A 17,532-nucleotide genomic window follows, 5' to 3' on the forward strand; every position below is an offset into this window, starting at 1 on the left:
GACCAACTGCCTGTCATGGTTCAAGATGATGTGGGAAAAAATTAATTCATGGTTATTCTTCTATTCTAGTCCGGTTGCCCTTCAAATGTTTCTTTTTAATTTTACCTCCTGTCTAGCTCCGCTAGGCAGGACTAATGGCTAGTGGGCTGGTCAATCCAATACAGAAATGCAAGCTGCACCAACAGGCTGGTCTTTCTCAAAATTAAATGCAAGCTCCAAGGCTGGAAATCAAGGCTGGAAAGCTTAAATACCAAGTCTATTAATCATTTGCAAGTCACTTCCCTCCTCACGATCTTGTCTCGGAAATAAATAAAAGCTCGATGTTCTGGCATACTCACTGCATCCTTTGTTTTAATGATGTTTTTCAAAACTTAAGCAAATTGCTGATGGAAAGGAGCGAAGTCAGGATTCTAATTAAGCTGCCCCAGTTTGAAAAGTTGTAGAAGATTGCCAACAGGATTCCAAAACCTGCAGGTATTTAAAAGTAAAAACAGAGGAGAAATGAGGCTTGCAATTCATGAGAGTAGCTATGAAGGTATGTAATTATGACTGAGACCAAAATATAATCTTATCACTCGGAAATCCTGTTCTTTGCTCTACTTTTCACCAGTCATGCTATATATACACATACTCACCAGGGAAATTCCTTCGGCAGAGGCAAAAAAGAAAAATTACACTTTACCTTTTCTAGGTAACTGTTAGCACTATTAATTCAAACTCAAGTAAAGACTTATTTAGATGGTGATCTTGAGAAGACTTTCTAAGTATGTGTTGGTTTCACTAAATGATAAACGTTGATCCTTAGTGCATGTTCTCAGATCCTCACATGTCTTATATCATCTAATCCCTGTAGCTACCGTATGAGGTAGGCACCATTTATCATCATCATCCTGTTTTGCAGATGCAGAAAGTAAGGCACAGAGAAGCTAGGTAGCTTACCCCAGGTTGCACAGCTAGCATAAATAATAAAACTGAGACTCTGTCTGACAACAGAGCCCTCTTCTTAGTCACTATCATATTCTGTCTCTCATTAAATTGCCAGTTCTTAATTTTATTCTTGGTGCTTCCACTTGGAGGAGTTGAACGTGGTAGAACATTGGAAAGAATTGTTGTGCTCAATAATTTCATTTCATTTAATATACATTGCCATTTTCTTTACATAATACACATGTGTTACGTACCTTCTGTAGGCAAGTGGTCACCTTAGGCTTCCCTGTGGTGATAAATGATTCAGAAACTTTGCATATGCTATTCCCTTCCCCTATGTGCTCTGCCCCTCCCCCCCCCCCCCCCCCCCCCCCCCGCCCCCCCCCCACCCCCCCCCCCCCCCCCCCCCCCCCCCCCCCCCCCCCCAAACCCCCCCNCTACCGATCTTCAGATGTCAACTTAAGGCATCGCTTCCCAGACAAGCTTCCCTTGACCTCCCCTTCATTCATTCCTCTGTTCACTTATCTTCCTACACTCTTCCTCTGTAGCACTTTCTAAGCTTGCAATCAAACATGGAACTAGTTGTTAAATGGCTGGCTGTCTCCCTTCCTAGAATGCAAGTTCCATGAGAATAGAGCCGGGGCCCATCTGGCCTACTACTCTCTCCTGTCCCTCACAGAGAACCTGCTACATTTTGCCAATATTTAAACAGAAAATGCATAAAGGAATGCATGAGACATCGGTTGTGGCCTTGTGTTGCTTACGTTTTGGTAGAGTTATATACAAGCGCGTAGCTACAAGGGGGAAGCAGGTTGAGGAGAAGGAGCTCATCAGAGAAAGGGCTTATCAAGGCTGTAACATTTCAGCTGGTCCTGGGAGGATGAGCCAACATTTCAGATGGAGAAAAGCCAATAGCAAAGCATGAGGCTGGGCGAGCACAGCCTGCTGAGTAAATTGCTGTGGTGGATTAATACTTATTTAGAAAATAAGGTGAGAAAAGAGTAAAACAGCAAATGTTGTTTTTCTGTCACTTGAAAGCATTTAAGGATAGGCTGCCTTTTGGGGTCTATAGACAAATGGGATTGCTTAAATTGAAGACAGCTGTCCCCTGTACTGATGAAAATTAGAAAAGCCAAGATACAAAATATAAATTGTGCCTTTTAACCCATGCACCATCCCTCACAGAGAAGAAAAACAAAAGAGCTCTGAACTTCTGAGAATAGATGGAGAAGACATCTCCTTTTCTCCTCTGCCTTATACTGCGTTCCTATTTCCCGTGAACAGGAAGATATTACAGAATTTCTCAGCCAAGTCAGGAAGAGTCTCTTAAAAATCAGTTTATCACTTTTTAAGCTCAAAATCAATAGGAGAAATCACACAGAGATCAATAGATTTAACTCCATAAAAATTAAAACCTGCTCTGTAACAAAAACTCACACAACCTAAATGAAAGACAAACAATAAAGCAAGAAATATTTCACCACTGCTCTGGTGGCAAAGTCCAGCTCAGTCAAGTTTAGCTCAACACCCCCCGCTGTGCATCCCTGAATAACTACAATTTGGGGGTGGGTGGGTACAGGGCACCCAGAGCTCAGTAAGACAGTTTTTGTTCTCACGGAGTTCTGCTGAGAGGGCAGGACATGCAGATGACCATTCTGAGGTGATGTTATAAGGGTACAAAGGGCTCTGACCAGAGTAAAGGGAGGCCACCTCGTGTGGCATGAGGTTCAAGGCAGGCTTCCCTAAAAGGGGGTCTCAGACCAACAAAAGTGGAGGAGAATTTTCCATTCAAAGCAACAAGAGGGCACCGGGGAGGGGACTTAAAACAGTGAACAAAGCCATGGAGGTATGAAACATCCTGGTGTGAAGGCAGATATTAGGGGTGGCGACAACTTCTTCAGGATTCTGGAAGAAAGTGCAGTGTTGGGGGTGATGGAGACCAGGCTGGACAGGTAAACCAGATGCTGACAGAGAGCCAAGAAAGTATGAAACAGGGGCCTGGGCAGTGGCTGAAAGCAAATCTTGCAAGACAAGGAAAGAGTTGGGATTGGATAGAGTCTATGGCATAACAGCTTTAGATTGGTGAGTACAGGGAGTTTAGGATTTTGAGTTGAGTTTTGATAAGTACGTCCTTAGCTCCGATAACTGTTTAGCTGGTTCACAGCCTCACTTTGCAAGAGCTGGTGTTTCCTGGAGCCAGCAACTAAGTCACATTTGCTTCGTCTGAGCATGGTTTATCACAGGCACAGGGAGGTGTGCCTGGTCCCAGGGGTGTTGGGACATGGATGCCAAGAACAAACTTCTTCCTTGTCCCCAAATATGTTAGAGGAAAGCTGCCCTTGAAGACGACGAAGGACAGGAAGTTATGTTGGCTTTGGCTCAGGCACCTACCTAAGACCGCCTTGCTTCAGGACCCTACTCTGAGCCAACTCCCCGACCTTCATGATGATTTGGATGAGCAGATCGTATTTTTTTAAATGTCTTTGGGAAGTGGGATTATAGTGACCCTGGGATTGCCTGATGGGGAAGAACAAATGGATTCTAGAGTTAGACCAACAGCGACAGGTGGAGGGTGGGATTTCCCACAGTGTAGAGGACAGATGTGCATTTACATGTAGGGAGCTATAGAAGAAGGGTCATCTGGGGGGATGAAGAGGGGTGCTGGGAGTAAACTGGTACCTTGGGGAGACATAGTGGGATCCTCTGGGAAGAGTTTTCCTTTTCCTGTTGTTCTTTTCCCACTGACCATCTGAGTCACATTTGGTGTGCTATTATATTAAACACTTTCTTCTCCTTTACTGAGATCACTTTTGGACATCCCAGCATGGAGCTTCAACAGGGAGGTGCTGGGAATTAAAGATCTGAGTAGTAAAGGGAAATATAGTCTTTCCAACATGATCCATCCATGAGGCCAGTGTGGGGTGGTGGCGCCCTAACAGAGGAGGCAGAGCGCCCAGAGCTCCAGCAGAGATGGGAGATGCAGGGGGTGTGCCCCAGACCCAAATAGCTGCCACGTGGATGCCAAGAACAAATTCCTTTCCTTGTTCCCAAATAGGTTAGAGGAAAGCTGTCCTTGCAGAAGACAAGCTGACACTTGGGTTGTCTTTGTATCACCAAAAAAAAAATAAACAATTTGAAAACCAGAAAGAGACCTTCAAAAAAGAGTTGCTTTAGGGCATCTGGGTGGCTCAGTTGGTTAAGCACCAGACTCTTAATTTCAGCTCAGGTCATGATCTCATGGTTTGTAAGATGGATTGTGCTGACCATGCGGAGCTTGCTTGGGATTCTCTCGTTCTTGCTCTCTCTCTGCCCATCCTCCGCTCTCTCTCAAAAATAAATTAATAAACATTAAAAAGAGAGAAAAAAGGGTTACTTTAATTTTCCATATATTTTATGCAGGGAAGCAGAAAGAACTAGATTAAAATGAGCAGGAATAGGCTACAAGATCCTTAATTGATAAGGGATGAAGCACTCATTTAATTGGTGGCTGTCTTGAATAATATGCATTGGAAAGTGTGTAATCTAAAGTAGCACACAGAGTAAGAAGAATAACCATGGAAATAAGGAAGTAGTCAAGAAAAGTTCCATAAATTAAATCATAGTTTGAAAGGATAAAGTCATGTTAACACTCATTACCATATTTTAATTTCATGGTGATTAAAATTATAATGTAGCATGTATTACCACTTAATTGATCTGCCAACATCAAGTATTTGCAAGTTTCTTTTTGTTCTCCCAAGTCATAAACTATCTATTCTTTGCTGCATAATTTTGGAGGTGATTTCAAACCATAAATATTTCTCTTTATTAAAATTCTCAGGAAATTAGAACCTCGATAGCTACTTATTTATATCTGCTTTGGCAAGAGGCCAGAGAATTCATTTTATTATATTTTGAATTCTACAAAATTAAAGTGCTAAAGAATATTATCTATTAGTCTTCATGCTTCCTCTTATGACAGTTTTACAGTTTAATAGCAATGTTCAGATACCCGAGGACTAGCTAAGCTCTGTCCCTTTAAAACTGGGTATTTTTTTCATAGAAAGCCATCCCTCGTTGAAGATATAGGTCTATCTCAGTGCCAAGCCTGGCACTTTTTGGCACCTGGCCAGCCTGCCCAAGACAGAATTGTCCCCGGTGATGCCAATCTCCAGAGACCTGGCATATTTCAGGGTTTTCACCTTGCTCAGGTACCCCTACCTCACACACACCCTTCGGATGAGATGATGTCTTTGCTCTGACCCTTTGCCGCGATCAGCCGTGACCCAAGAATGCAGCTGTCTCCAGCCCGATTTAGCTCGTCCCTCACTGGTGTCTCTGTGCTCGACCAGCTTGGTTCTGATGGAATAAATAGGACACATATGCCACCATGGAGCCTCATGAGTCTCCTTAGATAAAAATAAATTTAGAAAATTGCAAACCCTTTCAGAGACAATACTCTTCTAATGATTCCTGACTCCTTTGACACCCCATTGCACTGATTAATGGTCATTCAAATTGACCACCTGGTATAGCTCACTGTCAAAATCAGAAAGGGCATATTTTCAAAAGTCAGGTACTGCTTTTTGTGCTGTAAAATCCTGCTATGTGGGTATGTCAGGGGGGCGGTTCATGTGCATGTGCAGACTTAGGACAATCATAAACAGATATGTTATCTGAATCCTAAAATATATTGGCGGCCCCTACTCTGCATGTATGTTCTCCAGTATCATTACTCTCAGCACTTATAAAATCAGTCATTATAGTGAGTACTCATACTCAGCAATACGATTAGACTAAGTCTGGTCAAATATTGTAAGCCAACTAGAAGTGGAGAAATGTTCTGTAGAGATCTTTGGTATGAACTACCTGGAAGTTTAAAAAAAAAATCTAAAAGGCAACAGAAACATCCTGTTTTACATCATAACAAGCTATGAGCAAAGGAATATACTTTCAGTACTGAACCTCAGTATGAATTTGATCACTCCCCCTAACATTTAAAAAAAAAAAAAATCTGGCTCTGATGGGGTTTACAATTGAGCACATGTAAAATTCACACATGAGAACACTGTCCATGGTTGTAGAGAGAGCCAGGGAATATTTTATGGAAAGAAATAGAAACCCATTCAGAACGACACAAACCCAAAAAGAGAGCTTATTGGAAGCAGACAGGGGAAATCTCTCAGATCCCAAGAGCAGAAAGTAGAGCCAGAGGGAGAGTATAAATGAAAGGCAGGATCTAAGGTTAAGGACTGCACAGTCCCTTAGCTGTTCCCTGTGTGGTCCAGCTGTCACGGGTCCATGAGCAGAGAGCCCAAGCTTCTGCCTCACCAGAATTTCATGTCTTAAAATCTCAGTCTGAGTCTCCTTCTTTAAGTTCAAGAGAGAAGGGGGGAGGGGGTGCCTGGGTGGCTCCGTTGATTAAGCATCTGACTCTTGATTTTGGCTCAGGTCATGATCTCAAGTTTTGTGAAATTGAGCCCCGCATCGGGCTCTACGCTGACAGTGTGGAGCCTGCTTGGGATTCTCTCTCCCTCTCTCTCTGTTCCCCCCACAACTGCTTCCTTTCTCTCTCAAAGTAAGTAAATATACATTGAAAAAAAGAGAGAGAGAGAGAAAGAAAGAGAATTGAGTTGGTCACCGGCCAACCACTCGTCTGGACCTTCCTGGGCCAAGTTGCAGAACTTGGGGTGAGGCAGTTTTAGATAGAGTGGCATCTTAGCAACATCAATCGATGTCTCTATAACAAGCAAGACCTCTGGTCTAGAAAAGTTTTGTGGTTTCCTTCCCACTTTTGGTACTCACTTGGTGGGGAAAGAGTACCAGGGGCTGTATAAAGATATTTCACGAAGTGCCAGAAGGAGGTGTGTTTCATGAAAAGGACTGGAAGAGCATTTGTTTGGGCTGGGGTTAGAAAATCTAAAGACTACAAAAAAAAAAAAAAGAAAAAAGAAAATCTAAACACTACAGGAAGTAATTCTAGCCTTGGGATGAGGGTAAGGACAGAACTCAAGGGCCTATGTGAGACCATGAACAATGGGGAGTGACCAGGTTAAGGTCACAAACCGAGAGGCCAGATATTGGGAGAGGAGTAAGGAATCAATCAAAGGGTTAACTATATCATCATCTCAGCCAGAGACATTTAATTAAATTTTCTCATTTAATTCCAACAACAAACCTCCCACACAGTTAGAAGTGGCATAATGTGGTAATCATACCCCAACCTCTGGAGTCCGAGGGCCTGGGTCCAAATTCCAGTCCTGCCACTTACTAGTGTTAGAATCTTGGGCTGGTGACCTTTCTTGTCATGCCTAGATTCTTCACCTGCAAAACCCCAGCAAAGGATTAGCTTCAGCTCATCTGGCCACTCTGGGGTTAAATAAGACTGGGAGGGAAGGGAGAAGAGATTAACTTTTGCTGAGTGATCTGTTAGCAGCCAAAGCCCACACATATGTTTTTACATCTTGGTAAATTCCCCAATGTCCAGATAAACGGGGGGATCTTAGCTGCATCTCTCTACTTCTGTCCCTTTCCTCCCAGATCTTTCAGTTATTCCCATTGTTTATTCTGCAGCCCATCTGACTATTCTCCCAATGAAGATCTGATCATGCCTCCACTTTGGTAGTTTGGTGAATCCTCATCATCTACATCACTTTAGTAAGGCACATAGGGTCCTTCCCAGGCAGCCCAGCCACTTTCCCAGCCCCTTATCATGCTCCCCATCTTCTCACCTCTGAATCTCTTCCAGCCATCCCAAATTGTTTTTCTCAATGACATTGCTCCCATACATCTATGTGTGTGTGTATCTGCACATACAATTCTTGTTGCCTTAATTGTTCTCTCTCTCTCTTACTCTTCTGGCCAAAGTTCATCAGCTATTCGAGATCCAGGTAAAATATCCATGAATTCTTTGGGGTGTTAGTTATCCTCCCCTAATACTTCAAATGTGCCCCTATTGCAGTACATGTGATAATATGTGTGCATTACAACTATCCTTTCCCTGGCTCTCCATCTCACCAGTATCTAATGATCCAGAGGTCAGGCCTTGGGTCTTCTCCATCCTTGCATCTCCAGGATCCTAGCACGGTCCCTAGGGTAGGCTTGTAATCACTGCGTGTTGAATGACTATGACCACTGGAGACTTCACACCCGAAGTCGGTCTCAACTGGTTATTTTGCAAGGATTTGAGTCCACTCCTTCTAGTTGAAGCTTAACCGTGTTTAGATACAGAAAGAAGACAATGTGGAATATTGTTGCTGTGGAAACAAACTTGGAAAATGGCTTTCTTTTCTACTTTATATAAATGCAGGAGCCATATCTCATGGCTCAGCTGAATGTGAACACTTACACAATGGCACTGAAGGCACAGAGCTCTGGAGGCCTCTCTGTGGCAGTCAGCTACGCAGGCCACAGAACGTGTTCCGTGTACCATTCTAGCATATAATCTTTTTCACTTTGGTGAGCAGTCACGGGGTTAAATATTATTTTCAGTGCATCCTACAATGAAATTATTGCCTTTTAGTGGGTTTCTGTTTGGGGATTTAAGATGTTTTTAAGTCACACAGTGTAACAATTTTTCAAGAGAAAAAAACACACTTACCCATTATTTTTTAAAGTTCCTTTCAACAGCCTCTATTCTGTTTTATGTATTTGGGATCAGCCCACATGGAAAGGCTTTCTTAAGATTCTATAGAAATATTTTCTTTTCCTACCAGGAACTCCTACAAGAAAGGAACTAAAAAATAATAATAAAATACTTTGCATTTTGTGATATTTCTTCTTGTGGGACAACTCTTTGTTGAACCACCATGTCTCCTGACTGATTAGTTTACCAGAAGGAACATGAGGAAATTTTCCTATTCTTTTTTTTTTATCTTAATTGACCAAAAGACCATTTTCGTGTATCAAAACCTCCATGTCCTTTGGGATTCTATAACCTGGTGTTTACCATGTCAGTAACTTCCCTGGCTTTCAATCTAAACTGTAGTATCAGCTCAAATACCCTTGCTTCAAAAATTGTAAAAACTGGGGGAGTTTCTCATTTTAACCTGTATAGGATATTACCTAATTGTAGCATTAAAGAAAGACTTTACAACAGTACACAAACTTTGCATGCTTTCACTCAGTAGGTGTTCCCATGGAATAGATATAGGGGTCACATGTAAGCAGATTTGGCAAAGAAAAGATAACACTGAACTCTTTGGGTTGCTAAGAAGATACATTAAGAGAGTGTATGTGGATAATGCAGGGTTCCTTGGGATGGGGGGGGTCTGTCTTCTCCACTCTGCATGCTCTGTACTACCCCTGGGTGACCCCCATCCATTCTGGAGTGTGTGTGTGTATACCGAATACCTGTACTTCAAATTTTGCCCATGAGTTTCCAATCTATACACACAATTCTTTGCCTGGATTTCCTAGTCACCTCTAACACAATTTATATGACACTGATCTCACTTTTGTCTTCCCAAATTGGTTTCCCTTCCTGACTCTCCCCATATTGAAGAGCGTGCTGCCACCCATCCAGGTGCCTGCGCCAGAAACCTGGGTATCCTCACTCCCTCCTCACCCTTGCTCAGCCTTCATTTCCGATCAATCTCCAAGCCCTGGTATTCAGCGACCAAGTCTAAGCAGACAACTCATTGTCTTCCTCTTGTGCCTCTGCCTTGGCCAAGGCTGCCGACCTCTCCTGACCTCTCCCATGGGGCTCTTGCAGCAGGCTTCCCGTGGCCACCACCTCCAGTCTCGCCCTTCACTCAGACTTCATGGCAGCCAGTCATCACCTTCCCACCTCTCTCCAGTTCAAGGCCTTCCTCTTCTCCCAGGAGCAAAACCAAGCTCTGTATGACCCATTGGATCCTTTCTCTGGTTACTTCTCTACGACTTCCTTTCCCATTTTCCTAATGTTCCATTCTCCAGCCGGACCGAGTGCGTTTTATTTCTCCCAGCACTCACTGCTTCCCTTACATCCAGGGTCTCCAGCTGGCTCAGACTTTGCTGACTGGGAGCTCTTAAACTACTAACAGAAAAATACTCCTAGGGGCACCTGGGTGGCTCAGTCTCTTGAGCCTCTGACGTTTGGTTTTGGCTCAGGTCATGACCCTAGGGTTGTGGGGATCAAGTCCCACCTCTGCCTCCACTTGGGATTCTCTCTCTCTCTCTCTCTCTCTCAGCCCCTCTCCCCAGTTCTCTCTCTCTCTCATGTAAATAAATAAATAAATATTCCAGGATTTCTCCTGTGACTTTTTCTTTTTTTTTTTTTTTACAAATAGTTTATTGTCAAATTAGTTTCCACATAACACTCAGTGCTCNCCTGTGACTCTTTTTCATAGTGAAATGTTTTCTTTCACCTCTCCCTCAACTCTAGACCATTTTTCCAAGTGTCCTGCAGTTTACCCTCATCTTGGATGTTTAACAGACATCTCAGACTTGAACCATGTCCCAGACTAATCTCTGTCCGTGTATGCCATGCACTAGCCCTCACACACTAGGTATTTTACTTGCTCATTCTGTTCGCCGTTCCCCATGCATCTTCCTCATGGAAGGTAAACTCCAACGGATGGAGCAACTTTTTCCTTTCTGTTCAGTAATGAATTCCCAGAGCCTAGTATAGTTCCTAACTGCTATGAACAGCATGTCTGTGTCCCCACAACCCCACACACCAAATTCATATATTGAAGCTCTACCTCCCTCCACCCCCCACTACTGTGATGTTATTAGGAAGTGAAGCCTTTGGGTGGTGATGAGAATTAGATGAGGTCATGTGGGTGGAGCCCCACAATGGGATCAGTACCCTTGCAAGAGTCACAAGGGAGCTGACTTTCTCTGCTCTGCTCTTTGCTGTGTGAGGACACCTTGAGAAAGCGGCAGTCTGCAGCCTGGAAGAGCGGCCTCACCAGAACCTGACTATGCCTACACCCTGATCTTGAACCTCTAGCCTCCAGAACTATGAGCAATAAATTGCTGTGATGTATAAACCATTAAGCGTGTGGTCTTTTGTTACAGCACCCAGAACAGACTAAGACATTGACACATAGGGGACACCTGATAGATGTTGGTTGAATGAATAAATGGCTGTATGGCAACTGATTGAAGGTGGATTGAAACTTACCCAGGATTCCTCAGATCTAGATAGCCACAGTGCCATAGAGAGATCAGAGATTGCACCAGGCAGATATGTCTAGTTGTGTGACCCAGGGGAACTCATTTCATCCGAGATGGTTTTCTCATTTGGTAAAATGAAGATAAGATAGCTCACAAGATTATTGTGGCCTAATTGATATATTGGCTTTAACCATACTGTGGTTGGTCCTAAATAAATATACTCTATTCCCAAATCCTGGTTTGACGAAGACTACCGGAAGCCTTAAAAACTTGGCAAGGTTAGCAAGCTTTATCCTAAGCAGAGGAAGCAAGTCAGGAATTAATCAAATTGTGTTCTATAAGGAGCTCATTTTATTAAAAGTGCTATAGGTCTTTTTGGGTGGAACAGGGTTTAGTGTGAGGGCCAATTGAAAAGCATATCCTTATAAACAGTTGCTCAAGGCATTGTCTCCTTGAGAGGAATTGGGGGCATGAACTCCCCTTGCCAACTATTTTTCCCAACTCACTGGGAAGTATTTATTTGGGACATTGTTTATTGAGCTTGGAGGACTGTGCTTTGCCCTCCTGCCTGATGTCTAATAGCTGTGCAGTTATTTATAAAGTTTCTTTTGCTGCAGTGTGGCCAACAGTCTTCCAAGGGGTGTTAGGTGGGAAGGGAGTTGACACTGAAGAACTAGTCCATGCAAGGGAGAGGTCCAAAGTTTCTGGAGAAGTGAAGTAAAACCGCAGTTTTACCTAGTGCTTGTGACTGTCAGGGCAAAATAAAACACAGTCCTCCTCTGGTGCAAACTTCTTAAGGTACATTTACAGGGTGATGTTTGCAGACATACTCCGTTTGTTAACATCGTAGTGATCCACAGGAACCAAGCAAATTGGACATGGGAGGAACTGACACACCGTATAAGAATCACAGACAAACGCAGCTAAATGAAACCTTGGGAGTCCTTTGTTTTGAGGACCAGAAAGATGAAGTGCAGGGAGACGACATGACTGGACAAAGGTCAACACTGCTGATAAAGAGCAGAAGGACAACTCGGGCTCTGGTCTGTGGTGTCCGAGGCCCATGCCCTTCCTACCACATTGTACCCATAACAAGGAAAGAGAGGTCTAAAGAGGCTACGTGACTTGAGTCTTCAATGAAATGTTTTAAGATTTTCTTCAGAGTTGGGTTACAATGTCCTATATAAGTTCAGCATTTATTAAATGAGATGATGTATATAAAAGTACATTATAAGTGATAAAATATTGCCGATTAAATCTGGGAGGTTAATAAATACAATGGTCTGACCAGGTGGATATACTCATACAGTATTACATGTCTTAGTTCAACGGCAACCAAACAGAGCAAAGTGATTTCATTTGCTTTGTCAGTGACTCTCTGTTGCTGACTCCAGAGGAGATAACACACTAATCACAAATTTGCACAAGGAAAATGTGCAGGAAAATTCATTGGTACCTGGTGTTTTTTATTTAAGATTTTTTCCAGTTATAAAAAGAATGCCTAAATGTATTAAGTACACTGGGGAAATACAGCAAAATATAAAAGTACTGAAAATTACCTGTATTTGGAAACAAATGCTTTTAAAATTTTGGTGTTTTAAGAATGAAATCTGGCCATGTGTAGCAACATGGATGAACCTTGAGGGTGTTATGCTGAGCGAAATAAGTCAGGCAGAGAAGGACAAATATCATATGTTTGCACGTATAGGAGGATTAGGAGGAACTTAACTGAGGACCATGGGGGAGAAGAAGGGGGGAAATGGTGGGGGAAAGGGAGAGAGGCAAACCATGAGAGACTCTTGAATGCTGAGAAACTGAGGACTGATGGATGTGGGGGGAGGGGAGGCAGTGATGGGCATGGAGGAGGGCACTTGTGGGGATGAGCACTGGGTGTTATATGGAAACCAATTTGACAATAAACTATTTGTAAAAAAAAAAAAAAAAGAAGGTATTTATGAAAGACTACTACCCTGTAAGTATGTCCTGTGTATGTGGATCAAAAGTCCTATCTTCAAATAATAGTGTTCAGTGACTAGTTTTTTCATTAATCTTTAAGAATACCATAATTGGTTATATATTATTTCTTTATCTAGAACTATCATAATTTAGTTATCCACTCTTCTATTCTTGGCCATTTATCATGTTACCCAATCTTCACTATTATAAATATTTCTGAAATGAAAATAATACTTGGGACACATTTCAGCTATTTCTTAGAATAGATTCCTAGAAGTTGGATTATTACATCAAAGACTCTGACAATTTTTAATGTTCCTCCTAAGGATCTTCGAGTGCTTTTCAGAGAACGTGACCTATTTATACTCACACTAGTGCTATGTATAAATATATATCTCACCACATCCTTGGCAGCATTGTTATAGGAAATAGTTGATGATGAGTGAAATTTTAATGAGAAACAGGGTATTTATGTGGTCTCAAAACAAATCCCACAAGCTGCTTAATAACTACAAAGGGAAAAATAATAACTTCACAGGAGAGAAAACTTGCAGACACCACATTAACAGAGATCAAAGTTAGTATCATCAGTAATGGGACAAATGACATGTTCCTCATAACAGGAGGCACAGAGAAGGACGCAATATCACTTCTGAGATAGTCTTGCCAAAAATGCATAACCTGAATCTAATTATGAGGAAACATCAGACAAGCGCAAATTAAGAGGCATTCAACAAAATCAATGATCTGTATTTTTCAAAAATGCCAATGTCATGGGGCATTTAATGTTTTCTAGTTTCTACTAGGATTGAATTCTGTTCCTCATTGTATTATCTGAGTGGTTTTGCTGGCACAGAAGAAAGCTACTGGATTTTGTTCATTTTTCTTGTGTGCCACCATTTGACTTATTATGAATTAATGTTAAGAGCTCCCAGCTGATCTCTTGTACTTTTTAAAAGATGTATCATCACATTGTCTGCAAATAACAGTAATTTTGACTCTTCCTTTCCAGTAATTTTACCTTTTATTTCTGCCTGATGTCTTATTGCATCAGATGGAATTTCTAGAACAGTGCTATGTAATTATACAGACAGGCAGCATCTCTTCTTGGTTTTAGTGGGAATGTTTCTGGTCAATGTTGGGAATGCAACAGGTTGTCAATATACGATGTTGTATGTGAAAGAGAGTGTCTTCTTTTTCCTAGATTTCTATGGGTATTTTTTAAATTGGGCATGAATGTTGAATTTTATCTGAACATCTTTTTGTTACCTATTGAGATTATTATATGGTTTTTCTGACATTGTTGAATTGCTGTTAATATATTAATAGCTTTTTCGAACATGACACTATCCTTGCTTCCCTGCACCCCACCTGCTTTAGCTGGGGTAGATAGTTTTAGTTCTTCATTTTGCTGCTCTTCTATTTGCCCTTTTGCATCTCTGTGGTGGATTTGTATTGTATCAACTTAATGTAGCTGGTACTGTTTCCAGAATTCCCTTCCCTCATCGTTCTCTGGGTTAGCTTGGCCACAAGAGACAATGATGTGAGAGTGGGAAGGCAGAAGTGAAGCTGGAGTCATATTCTCAACTCCTTCAGCTTCGCTGACCCTTGGACTGGATGCATTTCAGCTCCATGGGAAAAGGACCAATTTCCCCTGCGGATCCCCTTCATCATTAAAATTGGAGACTTAGGGGCAGTGAGAGATGTAGATTCCTGTTTTACTGCCCCCACTGACCATCCATCTCTCTTTCGTTACTGCATGCTTTGCTGACTTCAGGCTCCAGCCGGAGACACAGATGCAACTGCCATATAAAAATTGTTTAATCAGCTCCCACAATTGCATAAGATACAATTCATATAATATATTCCTTGTGGCATGTATTTCCTAGTGGCTGTCTTCTGACCCGATCGAAATACTGTTCATAAGTGAGATTGGTCTAAACACATTCTGATTATTCTTTGTTGGCACCATAACATTCATCCTCTGACCTGCTCAGCCCTGCTCGGTGCCCTGTGGTGCATCATTACAGACTGGGGCTCATTTGGCCTCTGGCTTCAGTTGGGCTTGGTCAGTGTATGCACTGGCAGAAGTTTGCAGAGCAGGAGGCTTTCTTCTGCCTCTCCCCTGAGCCTGGGCCCAGCGGTTGGGCCAATGGTCATATCCTCTATGGCTACAGTTACTGCCCTGGAGCCCCTCCTCCACAATTCAAATATTCTCTAGGGACATTATTTTTCTCCACGTATAGTTCTCTCCTGCCGTATAACAAATCACTCCAAAATTTAACGACAAACACTATTGTCTCATATAGTGTCTAATGGGCAGGTCTAGGAGTAGCTCAGCTAGGTGGTTCTGGCTCAGGGTCTTGCATGAGGCTGCAGCCAAGATGCTATGGGCTGCACTCATCTGAAGGCTTGACTGGGGCTGGAGGATCTGATCCCAAGCTCTCACATGTGGTTGTTGGTAGGAGGGCTCAGGTCCTTACCCTGTGGCCCTCTCCAAAGGGTTGCTTGAATGTCTTACAAATGGCAGCTGGCATCCTCTAGAACAAGGGATCCAGAGAGAGAACAAGCAGGAAGCCTCATGCCTTTTAGTCTCAGAAGTCATATACCCTCTCTTCTGCCACATTATGTTCATTTGAAGGTAGTCACTAAGTCCAGTTTACATTCAAGTAGAGGATAATTAAGTGCTATTATTTCAAGTAAGAAGTAGCAAAAAGTTTGTGGATGTACTTTAAAACCTTCACACTCCTTTTGTCCCTTTGCAGGATTGGGATGGTAATGGCTTCCCATCATTGCAAGTCTGGAATACCTCTTTATATGTGCACTTCCTAAATGCTTGATCACACTTCCGTAAACAACCTCTTCATTAAATCATCTGTAGATAAACCTGTTTGAATATAACTCTGCTTCTAGAATTTTAATACAATATATTTGGGGGGATGGTGTGGACAGTTCTATAGCATGGAATTTCATGGGCATATATATGTATTTATCTATATATTATATACAATTATTCTATATATTATGTAATTATTATAGAAGTATATAAAACATAATACATATATGTATGTAAGTATTTAAAATATATAATTAATATACACAGAGAGAGAAAATGAATATGAGCTTTTATGTTTTCCTAAATAAAATATTTAATAATAAAATGAATGTGCCAGGATGGCTTCTGGTATTTATACCATTCTCCTCCCCTTTCTATGCTCTCTCTGCATTTCAGGGGCTAGAAACCTAAGAACTACATTTCCCCAAATCCTGTGCAGGCAGGGTTCTGACTCACAGTCTGTTAATGAGAGGCACTCACTAACAGATTGTATGTTACTGCTCCTCCTGCAGTACAGTGGCCTCAGGGCCTTTCCTGCCAGAGACACCCACTTGGTGGGAAAGGCAACTGTGACCATTGGCAGGTGTTGGGTTCCTGCAATTGTAGAGTGGGGACACAGTAGCAACTTCCTAATCCACTGAAAGCTGGCAAAAACCTGAGCACCATCAACCATCTTCCCCGGCCTTTTTTTCTCTGCCTCTCCCAGTGGTTTTGTGTGTGTGTTTGTTTTTCCAATAGTTTTTTAAGCATATGGTTTCCTATCCTAAATCACATTCTCCTCAAAATACCCAGAGTGCTTCATTTTCCTGACCAACTCCTGACTAATACAATAATTAGAAAGGAATAAAAAACCTGAATATACAATGATTATTTGCATTTATTTTTTTCTATAGCAAAAAAAAAAAAAATCCCATTTGGAGAATGCTAGTTTTATAGGCCTGATGCTTTCTTAAAATCCTCTCTCTAATTATGATATGCTAGGTATAAATCTTAATTTTATTTATTTTCTTTTCACTCTTTAAATTTTTTTGTTTATTTATTTATTTTGACAGAGAGAGAGAGAGAGAGAGCATGCACAAGCAGGGGAGGAACAGAGAGAGAAGGAGACAGAGAGAATCTCAAGCACGTTCCACATAGCACAGAGCTTGATGTGGGGATTGATCCCACAAACCATGAGATCATGACCTGAGCCAAAATCAAGTCAATACTTAACCTACTGAGCCACCTAGACACCCCTCACTCTTTTTAAAAATTGTATTTGCCAGAAGTTTTATTTTTATTTTCAGAATCAGTTATTTGATTTATATACCATGTAAGTTAGAAGTGTATTCAGCTGCTTGCATCACAAAATGAAACTAATTGTGGCTTCAGCAAATAAGCATTTAGTTTTCCAACATAATAATGAATTCAGAGCAGGGTAGTGGCTGGCATTGCTCAGCTACTCACCAGCGCTGTAAGAGATGCAGCCTCCTTCGATTCTTCAGATTCACTATACCCAGCTCTTTGGCTTTTCTCCCCATGTTGGTGGCCTCCTGGTCACAAGGTGGTAATTATGACCTCAGATATCAGAGGTATCCCCCAAACAGAAAATGTGATTGGGGAAGGGGGAAAGTACTAAATCATCTCTGCCTGTAGTGCTTTTGACTATTAAAGCAAGAGTAGGTCCGGGGTGCCTGGATGGCTTAGTCCCTTAAGTGTCTGACTCTTGACTTTGGCTCAGGTTACGATCTCAC

The 17,532-nt window shown here is 41.9% G+C and overlaps 1 protein-coding gene across 5 annotated transcripts; it reads right to left on the reverse strand.

Moving 5' to 3' along the window:
• Positions 1-342: 342 nt before the first annotated feature.
• LOC144229106 (uncharacterized) lies at positions 343-17,300 on the reverse strand. 5 transcript variants are annotated; one of them, XM_077761066.1, is made up of 6 exons: positions 17,246-17,300; positions 8,255-8,403; positions 7,924-8,115; positions 7,125-7,230; positions 5,139-5,265; positions 343-468 (listed from the first exon to the last, which is right to left on the reverse strand). In XM_077761066.1, the coding sequence occupies exons 3-6, from the start codon at positions 7,964-7,966 to the stop codon at positions 415-417; spliced, it is 330 nt and encodes a 109-aa protein (XP_077617192.1). In that variant the 5' UTR covers positions 7,967-8,115; positions 8,255-8,403; positions 17,246-17,300; the 3' UTR covers positions 343-414. The 5 variants fall into 5 exon arrangements, 4 of the variants coding, with proteins under 4 accessions (XP_077617192.1, XP_077617189.1, XP_077617190.1 ...); XM_077761063.1 differs by having other exon boundaries at positions 5,128-5,265; XM_077761064.1 differs by lacking the exon at positions 17,246-17,300 and adding an exon at positions 8,507-8,542 and having other exon boundaries at positions 5,128-5,265.
• Positions 17,301-17,532: the final 232 nt, after the last annotated feature.

Source organism: Crocuta crocuta, unplaced genomic scaffold (genome assembly GCF_008692635.1).
Source record: "Crocuta crocuta isolate KB4526 unplaced genomic scaffold, BGI_CrCroc_1.0 scaffold233, whole genome shotgun sequence".
In the NCBI taxonomy this organism is placed as follows: Eukaryota; Metazoa; Chordata; class Mammalia; order Carnivora; family Hyaenidae; genus Crocuta; species Crocuta crocuta.

Excerpts from the sequence above, each read along its gene's own strand:
- LOC144229106 (XM_077761063.1), bottom strand. The coding sequence starts at position 7,966 with ATGGAGAAGACCCAAGGCCTGACCTCTGGATCATTAGATACTG. Across the intron at positions 7,231-7,923 it reads CTCTGGATCATTAGATACTG|GTGAAGAATCTAGGCATGAC; the intron begins GTGAGATGGAGA and ends GGGGTTTTGCAG. Across the intron at positions 5,266-7,124 it reads CTCGGACTCCAGAGGTTGGG|AACCAAGCTGGTCGAGCACA; the intron begins GTATGATTACCA and ends TTATTCCATCAG.